Below are 12,322 nucleotides of genomic sequence, written 5' to 3'. Positions count from 1 at the left end.
TAAACCAACTTTTAGCACTTGCTACACTAGATGAGAACAGAAAAAGGTCACAGGAAAAAAAGACTATCAATTCTAAACGATTAATATACAGATGATCTCAAAGCAATGAACTAAAACTACAATTTTGACTTCATGGGGTGTTTACAGCACAATTGTTAGTGTGATATGAGTGTAAATTCAACAAATCCCCTCAGTGTTTTTGATAACTTGTGATTTTTCAGCAAAAAATATACATAATGGCTTAATTACTGATGGGTTTTCACCTCAAAACAGAGCAAAATACTGTACTAAAAACTGAGCAAAAATGTATGAAATAAAATAAAATTACCCAACCCCATTGCCTCTTTTTCACGCAATCATTGTCTATAATCACTACACCAAATTATAAAAAAGTTAAATTCAAATATAAAATAAAATAAAAATAAAAATTTAATTTAATTTAATTTAATTTAATTTAATTTAATTTAATTTAATTTAACTTAACTTAACTTAACTTAACTTAACTTAACTTAATTTAACTTAATTAACTTAACTTAAACTTAATTTAATTTAATTTAATTTAATTTTACTTTAATTTTTAATTTAATTTAATTTAATAATTTCATGCAGCAATAATTAGGGGGAAAAAATCTAAATCCATGTTAGGATTGTTTAACAGTGAAAAACATTCTAACATTAGAGCCATTCTGTTTTAGTGTGAGATGGACTGTGTAATATCCTTAAATGTTTATCCAAATATTTAGACTGTGTAATATCCAAAAATGTTTATCCAAACATTTAGACTGTGTAATATCCAAAAGGGTGCTTTCAAACTTGGTTCAATTGCCTGGTCCGAACCAGAGTTCGACAGCGTTCACATCATCCAACCGTACCGAACTCTGACATCAATCGAACCCGGGTGCACACCAAAAGTGCTAGTGTGAAAGCACACTAAATGAGTGCAGAAGGAGTGTTGCGCATCCACTAACATCACTGAGATGAATGAACTGTACCTCATTATTTGTCTCCAATCTGTTTTGAATCATTGTGCATCTACAAGATGCCTCCAAATACAGTATGACAAATCTGAATCACATCTACGGCAGCGATGCTTAAAGACTCAGTCGAGTTCAGTTGTGTGAGGCAAGCAGCACAGAGTACAATTATTTCACTTTGGTGCCAGAAATTGAATCAAATTAATGGCAGTCAGCAAGTCTCTATAAGGTTATGTGAGATACTCAAGGCTGATCCATGATGTAATGTTTGTGAAGTGAATTTTCACCTTCGGCTATGTCTGAGTATGGAAATCCCACCGTGGAAGCACTTTCAAAAACTCACGGATTAGCTGGAATGCCCGTCAGCTTAACATCCAATGCGCTGCGGTCCCTCTTGAAGACGCTACTGTGAGCTTTCTTAGCCAGCTACCACTGAACTGAGAACAAAAACATGGGCCAAATCACTTCCCACAGAACATAACAACAAAAAGGGAGCTGTTTGGGAAAAACTGTGCAGCTGAGAAGATACAATGGTGGGAATGATTTTGGTGTCCCGTTCTAATGTATCTCGAGGGAAAAACTATTTAGCTCAATGATGCTTGACGTATGCCGTTGTAATAAACAAAACAAGAGTTTCCAAACAAGCTGAGGGAACACTGGCTTCTCTCCCGGGGGAATGGGAGGAATGCTGGGAATGAACTGCAGTAGATTTGGGGGAGAAACATCAGGAATGTGTCTACGTGAGGGTCCAGCTTTGAACTTCCATGAAACATCTGTGTCAAAAATTCACAAGACATTATGAAAGCAGAGTCTCGCTGTCAAATCTTCTGGAGATTTAGTGGAATAAAATACAACCCTGTTTTTCGTTCTCTCAAGGTGCAGAAAGAAAGGCATATTAAAAGGCCTTACAACCTGCTATTAACATCCTTTGAATAACCACAAAATTAAAACTCACCTGAATAAATGTATGTTTGTCTTTGTATTCAATGAATTAAATAAAAATAAATAGCAAATATAAAAATAAAAAAAATATAATATTAAATAAAAATGTATATGTTAGTAATGTCATCAAAAATAATCATAAAATAAATAAAAATAAAGCCATTTTCAAAATTGTGTTAATACTTAATTTAATGCTGGTTAATATAATAACATAACAGCAAATAAATGTAAATGACAATACTTCCTTAAATGTGGGTTAATGTAATAACGTAACTGCAATTGATGACAGATTTGAAAAATAGGTGTTAGCTTTGGGATATATTAAGAGGGTCAAAAGTTGACCCTACAGGCTAGGATGTTACCACATATCCAAGATTATGGTGAACAAATGTAATAATTTTATTACGAATTATCTAATGAAAAAAACAAATTATGGTTGTTAACTAATGTAAATATTAGATATCTGAATCTTTTATCTAATCTGAACAAATGTAAATATACAACTTCTCACTTCAACCTGTATTCTTTCTTTACTCAGCTGGGCCTCAGTGATGCTGTATATCACACATACAGATGGTAGCAGTGCTGTGCATTCTCACTTCAACCTGGCCAGAGCACAGTGGGGAATGAGTGCATAAAACACCAGCACATCTTAAGCCAACACGACACACTGACAGCAAACACATAGGCAGAACACCAGCTAACACCTACAGAGAGACAATAACAGCCACCACAGCACAACAAGGAAAATGAGCAACTATAATGGAAACAAGTAAAGCTTCTTCCACATACAGCCACAAACAAAACAGTTGCTGCTTGGTAAAAATAACTTTTAAGAGACTGAAAGAACGGTCCAAAAGTAAGGGATGAGAATGAGGTTTATTTGATGCCAGCTTGACTTTTTTCATCCATTAGTGTAAAAGCAGTAGTAATGAGCTGAAGAGAGCTTCTGAAAATTTCACTGCCTATTTTAACATTTTATAATGAGCCTGCACCCATAAATCTCAGACTAGCTTTTTATAAGGTAATGTGATAAGTTGGCTTTAGTTTTAAGCAGCAGTTTTTTCTTTGCTACAATAATTTGTCCAACCTGCCTAATATAAAAATAAAAATAAAAAAAAATCAAAAGACTTAAAACATAAAAAACCCATACTCATCCACCACAAACAAACAAAAAACAAAAAAAATCAGTATGTGAAATAATTGTAAAAATAGCTCCAGTGCTGCACACTTGCCAGCTTCCTTTGTAAAAACTGTACAGTATAGAACTTTTTCTCTTGTGCTCCTTTTTGACAAATTCAGAGAGTCATGAACACTCACAGATGATGTCGTTAGAGCTTAAGTTGTTTTTAACCCAGAATATTCCTTTAAGGCAGAAGATAAAAACAAATAATTGAACAACCCCATGAGGATGGGGCTGTAGTAGCTGCACTAAATAAATAGATTCTTACAGTAACCATGGAATAAATGCAAATATAGTAGCAGAGCAAAGTTCATAGGAAGGATAGGAAGGATACGGAAATCTTGTTCCTTCCACATTGGTAATACGAGGAAAGAGAAGTGGTTAATGTTACCAAATGACAGTATATACCATGCAATGTTAGAAATGCATCAAGTGGTACAGATTTACATCATCACTATTCGAATTACTTACACATGAAAGTAACAAAAAAAAAGAGAGATAAACTTGCACATATTGGCTATTTTACAGTTTTAAACGACTCATTCAGTCAGAATTAAGACTCTAACTAGTATGTTTAACAATATTAGTTTTGAGTTATGTGTTAAATAATGTGTGAAGCTTATTTTTATTTATTTTTTGGTTTGCATACAAACAATAAAAATTGTATCCCAATAAAGCTTTAATAAATGTAATTCATTGGATTATCCAAAAAAAAAAAAAAAAAAGCAGAACTGCAAAAAGCTGAATTATCAGTGTCACATGATCCTTTAGAAATTATGTTTTTGATCCTTTAGAAATTATGTTTTATGTTTTTTGTTGTAAAATTATGAACTTGAACTTAAATGTTTTACGGTCACTTGTGATCTGATTGATGCATCCTTGCTGAATAAAATATTGTTTAATTCATTGGATTATCCAACAAATAAGCATAACTGTATTATTATTTAATATCTAAACCATTCTTAATTGAAAATCCGGTACAAATAACTATACTATGATACAACAATCTAAAATCAGTGATACTGTAATGTCAGATTTTGATCATACCATCAATCCCTATGCATAAAAAAAGCATTTGCAATGACACATTTACCAGCATTTAAACAAACAGGAAAGCAAAGCCGAACAGGTGAGGAACAGGAAGGCAGACATTCATACAGGGGGAGGGGCAAAAGAGAAGCAGTGCAGGTAAAGTTAAAGCATACGACTGACCGTATGGTATCCCCGTGCAACGGGCGGCTTGCCGGTAGGATAGGGGTCTACGGTGTCAATGATGGTCTGTCGCTCGCCCTTCTGGTTGATCTTGCGAAACCTTCGGCGGGACTGTCGGTGAGATGCCTGCCGCTGGAAATACTCCTCATTCTCATCCATATAGTCCACCTGCAAACGGAGGAGCGAATTGAGTGAGACTCCCTCTCTCTCTCTCTCCTCACCCCCCACCCCCTCCCACCCCTCTTACTGGTGCTGTGTAAAAATAGAAGTGGGTGTGTGAGCCTGTCTCTGTGTGTGTGTGTGTGGGCTGAGCCTCAAACGCCTACGTCAAAGACAGGCGCACAGCAGACAGAAAGGAAAGGTAGAAAAGGCGAGATGTAGTTTCAGAGGAGCAGGTGCAAGGGTTTTTCGGTGCTCAATTTTGCACATTATGTGGATTCTACCTAGAAATTAAAAGTTCAAATGGCAGACAAGTGCAAAAACCAAACCATCCGTATTCCGGATCAATGTTTATTCTCCATCTTTGCTGCGTATTCTGTCAGTGTGGCACCAGAATATGTCTTTAAAGCAGTGCAACCGGTCCATGACAGGTCTTTGAATGACTGTGAAGGAGGGTGGCATCATCATACACAAGACGTGTATAAGTTGCATATAAAAAGGGCTGGCCACTGTGACATTACGCCATAAAATGTGACATGATTATCCCTCTGCCTTATTTTTGCTGCAGCCTCACATTTCACACCCACTCTGCCTTTGGGATTACACATCAAATCTCTCGCTACCGTACCAACCGCTGCTATGGCAACTGCCGGCAGTGGGAATATATTGGGCGGTGTGAGCGAGTGAGAGTGCATATATCTATATCCTGCCTCAGCCTGTAATTACAGGGCAGCATCGGCCAGTGATAACAGATGAGTTACCCAACAAGGGCACGATCAACTGTCGAGGACAGTGGCCATCGCCCAAACAAGAGATTACGATTATGCATTTGGCAGATGATTTTAAACGGCTTAGGGGGGATTTAAACTATATGTTTTATCAATACATGCATTCCCTGGGATTGGAACCCATGATCTTGGTGTTTGCTGGCATCATGTTCTATGCATTGAGCTAAATTTATACTGTCCATACAATCATTCTAAAGCAAGAAACATTTATTATTATTATAATTATTATTATGGTGGAAACAAATTATGATAATTTAAAGAATCTGGGGGGAAAAAGTAACACAAAGTTTAAAAGAACACAATATTATTCATGTCTTTTTTTGAAAATGACCTTACAACACAAAGTTTAAAAGAACAGCATTTATTTGAAATAGAAATATTTTGTAACATTATAAATTAATGCATGCTTGCTGAATAAAATTATTCATGTCTTTTTTTGAAAATGACCTTACTGACCACCGATATTTGAACAGTAGTGTGTACTCAACATGCATGAATGTATATAGCATGTATATAGCAGCCCAATGTATCACATGTAGGCACATTTCCATGCCACCCCAAGAGCTTAGCCAAATCCGAGGCTGCAAATGTAGATAGGTTGGGTCTTTCTGTACTTGTGAACATACATCACAACACTAAATAAATAATAAAACATAAGCACACAAATAAATGCATTCCTAAATAAAATAAAATCAATTTATTTTTTAAAGGCGAAAGGCGAGAGCATTGAATTTAGGCCATGTTGAACATTAAGGGCAGAGGGCTGAGATATTTAAGAGGAACAAATCCACAATGAAATTTGCTTTTGGGAAAATGTAAACAAGATGTCAAATTCAAACTAAGAAAGAGACAGATGTAGAGGAGTACAGAAACATTTATATGACCTTTATCTTTAGAGCAGTGGTTCCCAAATGTAACTATTTTTGTATGTATTTCGAAGTTTTATTTGTATAAGGCCTTATATAAATACAAAATAAAAAAAAAAAAAACAACAGTGTTACATTTGACAGCATACAACTAAATTGTTCTCCTTATATAAATATAAACTTCGAAATAAACAAATATAATACAGCTGTTACTAAAAAGTCTACAGTAAAAGTTGTAGCTTATATTCAGACTGCCACTTTATTTTCACCATCAGTCAAAAAGAAATTCTACAAATATTGATTGCTATAATCATTAAATATTTAAATAAAACTTATAGTTCATGATGTCAAAAAGACACTGAATGTAAGTACTTAGTATGGTAAAATATTCACAAAGCCCATGATTTCAGGGGCATTTAAAATATACAAGACATGTCTTTGCAGTCAATTGCACAACTTTTTAGAGTGTTTTGGTCTCAAAGATACAGCAACATGCTAATTAAGCTACAAAATGCTAAAACATCAAACTTAAATAAGACTATATAGATAAACTAGTCAATTTATGTGAAAACTAGTTGTTGGACAACCAGCTGACCATCATTCCTATGGAACCATCACATTTTCTTTGGAACAGGGTTTTTAGTCAGTGCATTCAGTTTCGGTAAGAGCTGAAATTGTTATCTGCTTATGTAATGTAATGCCTATGTAAATCTGACCTCGTGTGTACCCCTGAGGGTAAAGCGTAGCAAACTGTGGGAACCACTGGGGAGAAGGAATGAAACTACAGCACAAAACAGCAATTATATAGTGTGACTAGTAAGAGTATGAAGTTAAGATGATTATCTGTTCCATGATTACTCACCACAATCATCTCGGATGGCTCCAGAACGATGCACTCACATCCACGACGTAAACTCCCAGCAGACCTCTTCCCAAAACTAGAGGAGAAGAACAGGAGAGAAAGAAAGGTTACAAACCGCTCAACCAATTATGGAATCCGATTCTGTGGGAATGAATGCGTGCTCAGAATCCAAGCCGGAGGAGCACATTTCCACACACTCGTGGCAGTGTTCCTGGCCTAGGCATTAAGACTCCACTGGGAAAGAGACTACGAGCAGACTGGAAAAGTCCACCGGATGACATCACAGTCTAATGAAAGAAGTACAGTGCAAAGTGATGGAGTGTGTGAGTAGCAACACAAAAAAATACATAAATATTAAAAAAATCGAAATGGAAATGTGAGGTGGAGTTCCATGCAAGGTGAAGGCAAATACTCACTTTAAGGTGGACATGGCTTAACATCTTTAAATAGATACACATATTTGCACTTCACTAAATCACTTGCACTGTTGGGTTAAAATGCTAAATCAGAAAATAGCATTTCTTAACCCCATTGCCTCTTCTTCAAACAATCATTTATTGTCTTTACTACACTAAAAGCAAAAAGGCAAAAATAAAATAAATTGGGAAAAAAAGCAAAACTAAACTAAACTAAAATAAATAGGAAAACTAAACTAAACTAATTCTGTTTGGTGCTGTTTGCACACTTCACTTTTCATCTGGTCTGTTGAGTCACCATTAATGCTGCTTGGAAGACACTTTTTGCAGCTGAATGAGCTGCCAGGTGACACTTTGGTCCAAAGTTGAGACACACACACACACACACACACCCTTACAGTGGTTTAGCTGGGTGAGAGGTCAGAAAAACTGCTATACAGACTTCAGAAAACTTTGACTGACAAAGCAAGGCTGATTTTACTATGGAAATACTCTACTATATGAAATATTATACCTTACAATGACAATTTGCATGCTTCTTTAAATGTTTACATTGGTAAAACTACACTTACTGTTATATAGCTATTTGTACACTGTACGGGTTACTGTAAAAGCGCAGCTGGCAGATATAGCAACTAGCTAATATAGTTGGACTAACAGGTGCGATTGCCTCTACATACATTGTTCCTCATTCTAAGACCACACACAATGAGCCCTCTGTGTTGTAATGCTCTTAATCTCCCCTTACAGGCTTCTATCCATATACAAAACCTCAAGATTTAGTGTTTTCATTCATTGTTCATGATATAGTTGATGATCCGGTGGGTATAGTCTGAAACCACACTGAAAATCAGGGATTCCAAGTCTAATTTAAACCGCAAAATGCAATAGGAACAGAAAAATGGAATACATTTTCACCACACAAGCGCAGCCAAATGAAAAGAGAAGGGGAAAAACTCTCTAGGTTATTAAATCCCAGAGTTTAAACAGAAATTATTTTTCTCTGTACTGTAGAAGCCAGAAAGAAAAAAAAAAAAGAAAAAAAAAAAAAAGTTAAAAATTATATTAACACCAGACATTCATATATTAATGTCAGCCAACGCGCCGCATTCCTTGGGAATTGAACTCCCGGTGAGACGTGATGCCCACCCAGTCGGCCCCTACATTCCATATTACACAGCATTCCGGGTGTCTGGAATGTGATTCTGTGATGAACGTGGTAGGCACTAACACACAGCAAAGAACATAGGGGTCTCCAAAGTAAATAAGCTTCTTTTTCATCTCTCCATATTAAGCAGAGCAAAGATTAAAGAGCTGTTATGCAAGTGCTGTCAGTGGGAAAGTCAGAGGGAAAAAAGGGGATACATTTGCAAGGCTTCGGGACATGCTGAAATACAGTAGAATAATTAATGCAATAACAGGATTCTACTGTAGTGCTTCAGTGAGTGCTAAACAGCTCTGCTGCCTCTCAGGTCTGTGCTCACAGACACATTTCAGCAGCACCAAACAACCATGAACTGTGACTGGAGACACTGCAGGGATCGGGATGCTTGAGGCATGTTTAGCAAAGCTTGATACTTCAGGTATAATTCCTTTAACCAGTCTTTTTGCATTAGTAAAAATTAAATTAATTAGAAAAAAATACAATACAATAACATGACACAAAATATAAAATATAATATAAATATATATTTAAATAGTTATTTGTTGGAAAGTGTGTTTATAGAAAATATTTACAGTCATTTCTTAAAAGTGATCTAATCACGACTTAATATACAATAAATATAAAAAAAATAATACTACCTGAAGATGAGAGAGTTGTTACGGAATATCTCCAATGAAATCCAGACAGAGACAGATACTTGAAAGTCATGCATTCAGTTCCATACTTCTACTCCAAATGTGTTTTTAATGTCCTTTCTTAATATTCATACACACGCTCTTCTACCACACTATACACATGAGTTTGGGAACGCCACATGATAATCCAGCTTCACGTACACTGCACTGCGAGCCCTCTGTTCTGACAGCTCCGTCTACCGCCTTCATCTTACGAGAGTATGCGTTGGGGAATGTGCGCTCTTGAGAGTTAGTGGTGATCGACTGAAGCCAACATTCCTGCCTGCCTCCTACTTCCTTTGGAGCCAAGAGGGAGGGGTTGACCCCTACCCACAAACAACGTGACCTCCCAAACTAAACTCAAGACCTGTAGCGATCAGAGGGACAAGCACCCAGAAAAACTATAAAGGGCAACTTGGGAAATAGGAAAGGAAAGAATACTTTGATTCATACTCATATTATTACAATTAAACAAAAAAAGAACTATCCATAATCCAAAAAGTTAAAAACAATCATAATCATAATTAAAACAAACCATATGTGAGGATACTTTAAATTGAGTTTAAAAGCATGCTCAGCTTTTCCATAGTTCTTTTTATTTTTTATAAAAAGAACTATTAATAATCCAAAAAGTTAAAACAATCATAATTAATAATAATAATAAAAAAAGTAATATTAAGTTAAAATTCACAAATAAGCCACTAACTACAAACAAAACATGGTTTGCAGTTAGCTGATTGACATGCAAAGTTGAGAAATTGTGGCTAAACGACAAATGAGGCATGTTGATACATGCAGGGAGTGACATGCATAGCCTGAGACTGATCAAATGTTACAGATTATATTCTCATGACTTCAGGGAGGAACAGTAAGGCTTTAAAAACACTTCCAAGGGAAAACCACCCAGGAGTTTGTTTAACAAAAAATTAAAGATAACAAAAAAACAAAAAAAAAAACCAAAACAAAACAGAAAAAAAAACAATTTACAAAAAAATAAAAATAAAAAAAAAAAAAAAAAAAAAAAAAATAAAAAAAAAAGCCGAGCATGCTTCTTAACTCAATTTAAAGGTGTTGTATGTAAGATTTTGACTCTGCTAAAGCATAAAAATACCATGATATGTTTGCAGATATTTAAGAAACATGCTACGTTAACATACTTGTTTATCTGAAAAACAATCCTACAGTCAGTTATTCTCCAGGTTACCAGTTGGCAGAAAAGACAGCGTATTTAATTTCATTAATCGTCAAGTGCGCTCGTTCTTGTTTGTATTGTACGTAAATCTGGCAACCTGCGTGTGTCAAGTCTGAGGAGGAGGGGCCGGGTGAAAAAAACCCTCTCCAATATTTTGAATTTGGACTGCAATACCTAGTTCAATCCTACATAAAGCACCTTTAAAGTATCCTCACATTTGCTTTGCTTTTAATCACGATTATGATTGTTTTTAACGTTTTGGATTATGAATAGTTATTTTTTCCTTGATTAATTGTAAGATAATGAGTATGAATCAAAATATCCTTTCCTTTCCTATTTCCCAAGGGCAAAAAATAAAATAAATAAAAAAACAATTTGAAGCAGCTTGCACCTTCAAGCACATGTAGTGTAAATACCTTGATACATGAGTTTGGTAATAACATCTAAGCATCATCTCATTTATCAGAAATATGTTCTAAGAACATTTAAAATGTTTTCATAATATTTTTGTAACATTAATGGAACAGTTAATTTATAAACATCATGGGAGAGACAGAATTCGCGCTCTGCATTTAACCCATCCACACACACACACACAGCAGTGAACACACACACCGTGAAGACATACCCGGAGCAGTGGGCTGCGTTATGCTGCGGCGCCCAGGGAGCAGTTGGGGGTTCGGTGCCTTGCTCAAGGGCACCTCAGTCGTGGTATTGCCGGCCCCGAGGCTCGAACCCACAACCTTAGGGTTAGGAGTCAAACTCTCTAACTATTAGGCCACAACTTCCCCACCATTCTAGCAGGGAATGCACCATGAGAGCATTCCCTGTTACCACACATAGTATTCCTAATGCTATATTTGTACCATGGTAAAGCCACAGTACTTTTCTGGGGGGTGTTTTCTCAAGTCGTTTAGGAGTAGTTAAGAAGACAACAGACTTCCTGAGTTTGTAACAATAGAAACTACTGTTGGTAGTTAAGCCTGCAAAATCATTTTAAAGAGCTTGCACTTGTTGCATAAGTGCTGGTAAGAGTACCAGGTGGTTCTGTTGCTGCCATTTTCAAATGCAACCTCAAACTCAATTCTGACTTCTGCCAGCACTTTGCACACCATTATGCTTTTAATGATGGTAATCGCTGTGCAATTAAACACTTGCATGCTGCATTTGCAGTGAGTGAGAGTTTCAGGTGCAATTAAACAGAAGCATTACAGAAATCTGCATTAAAACAAGAGTGTTTTTGTTTGGGGAGAAACTGGAAGAAAATAACATGTCACATGGTAAAGGAAGCCGATAAGATGTTTCTGCAGATCTGGTCTGTCTCAGACAAGAATCAGTACACAGGGTAGCTGTGATGCCTCTTGGGAGGAAAAAATGGCCATTTGTGAGCACTATCAAGACATTATTTATGAAGCGCTCCGCTGTCCTGTTGGTTTTCATTCATAGGACCCCTGGAGCAATTACAGGAGCAACACATCCCAGCTCTCTCCATGACGCAAAATGAGAAAGCCAGGGAGGGAGAGACCTGCTTCTTTCATTGCCATGGTGATAAAATGACAAATTCCCACTGCAAGCCAATTCTAGTGCATCTCCGTCAAGTGTTTTTGTACGGCTTGCTATGCTTATTAAATTAAACCCAACCAAAACAAAATGCTTCTTTATGTAACTACACGTTTAAGTTTGCTGCTTCATTTCTGACATACCAGGTTCTATGCTACAGCTAGATTGTAGTGTGCCAAGCAAAATACTGATCCTTGATAATGACAGTCTTTCTTTGCATATGTGGCCTTGCTAAAGTAGTCAAATTATGATACTTTCAAGTTATGATGTTTGCATTAGGTAACTGATTACATGCCAGGGTCAGAAATTAAAGGGATAGACCACCCTAA

The 12,322-nt window shown here is 36.2% G+C and overlaps 1 protein-coding gene across 8 annotated transcripts in view; it reads right to left on the bottom strand.

Moving 5' to 3' along the window:
- LOC109077190 (rap guanine nucleotide exchange factor 2-like) overlaps positions 1-12,322 on the bottom strand; it is a 96,911-nt gene that overhangs the window by 45,262 nt on the left and 39,327 nt on the right. For 7 of the 8 annotated variants that reach the window (XM_042770008.1, XM_042770013.1, XM_042770015.1 and 4 more), the window contains exons 5-6: positions 6,987-7,062; positions 4,312-4,479 (exon numbers count right to left, since the gene is read on the bottom strand). In XM_042770008.1, the coding sequence (XP_042625942.1) occupies positions 4,312-4,479; positions 6,987-7,062 (244 nt within the window). Of the gene's footprint in view, positions 1-4,311; positions 4,480-6,986; positions 7,063-9,205; positions 9,613-12,322 lie in introns of those variants that run through there. The other variant, XM_042770014.1, reaches the window with a different exon arrangement.

This window comes from Cyprinus carpio, chromosome A14 (assembly GCF_018340385.1).
Source record: "Cyprinus carpio isolate SPL01 chromosome A14, ASM1834038v1, whole genome shotgun sequence".
In the NCBI taxonomy this organism is placed as follows: Eukaryota; Metazoa; Chordata; class Actinopteri; order Cypriniformes; family Cyprinidae; genus Cyprinus; species Cyprinus carpio.
This window is presented reverse-complemented; position numbering and strand designations above follow the sequence as displayed.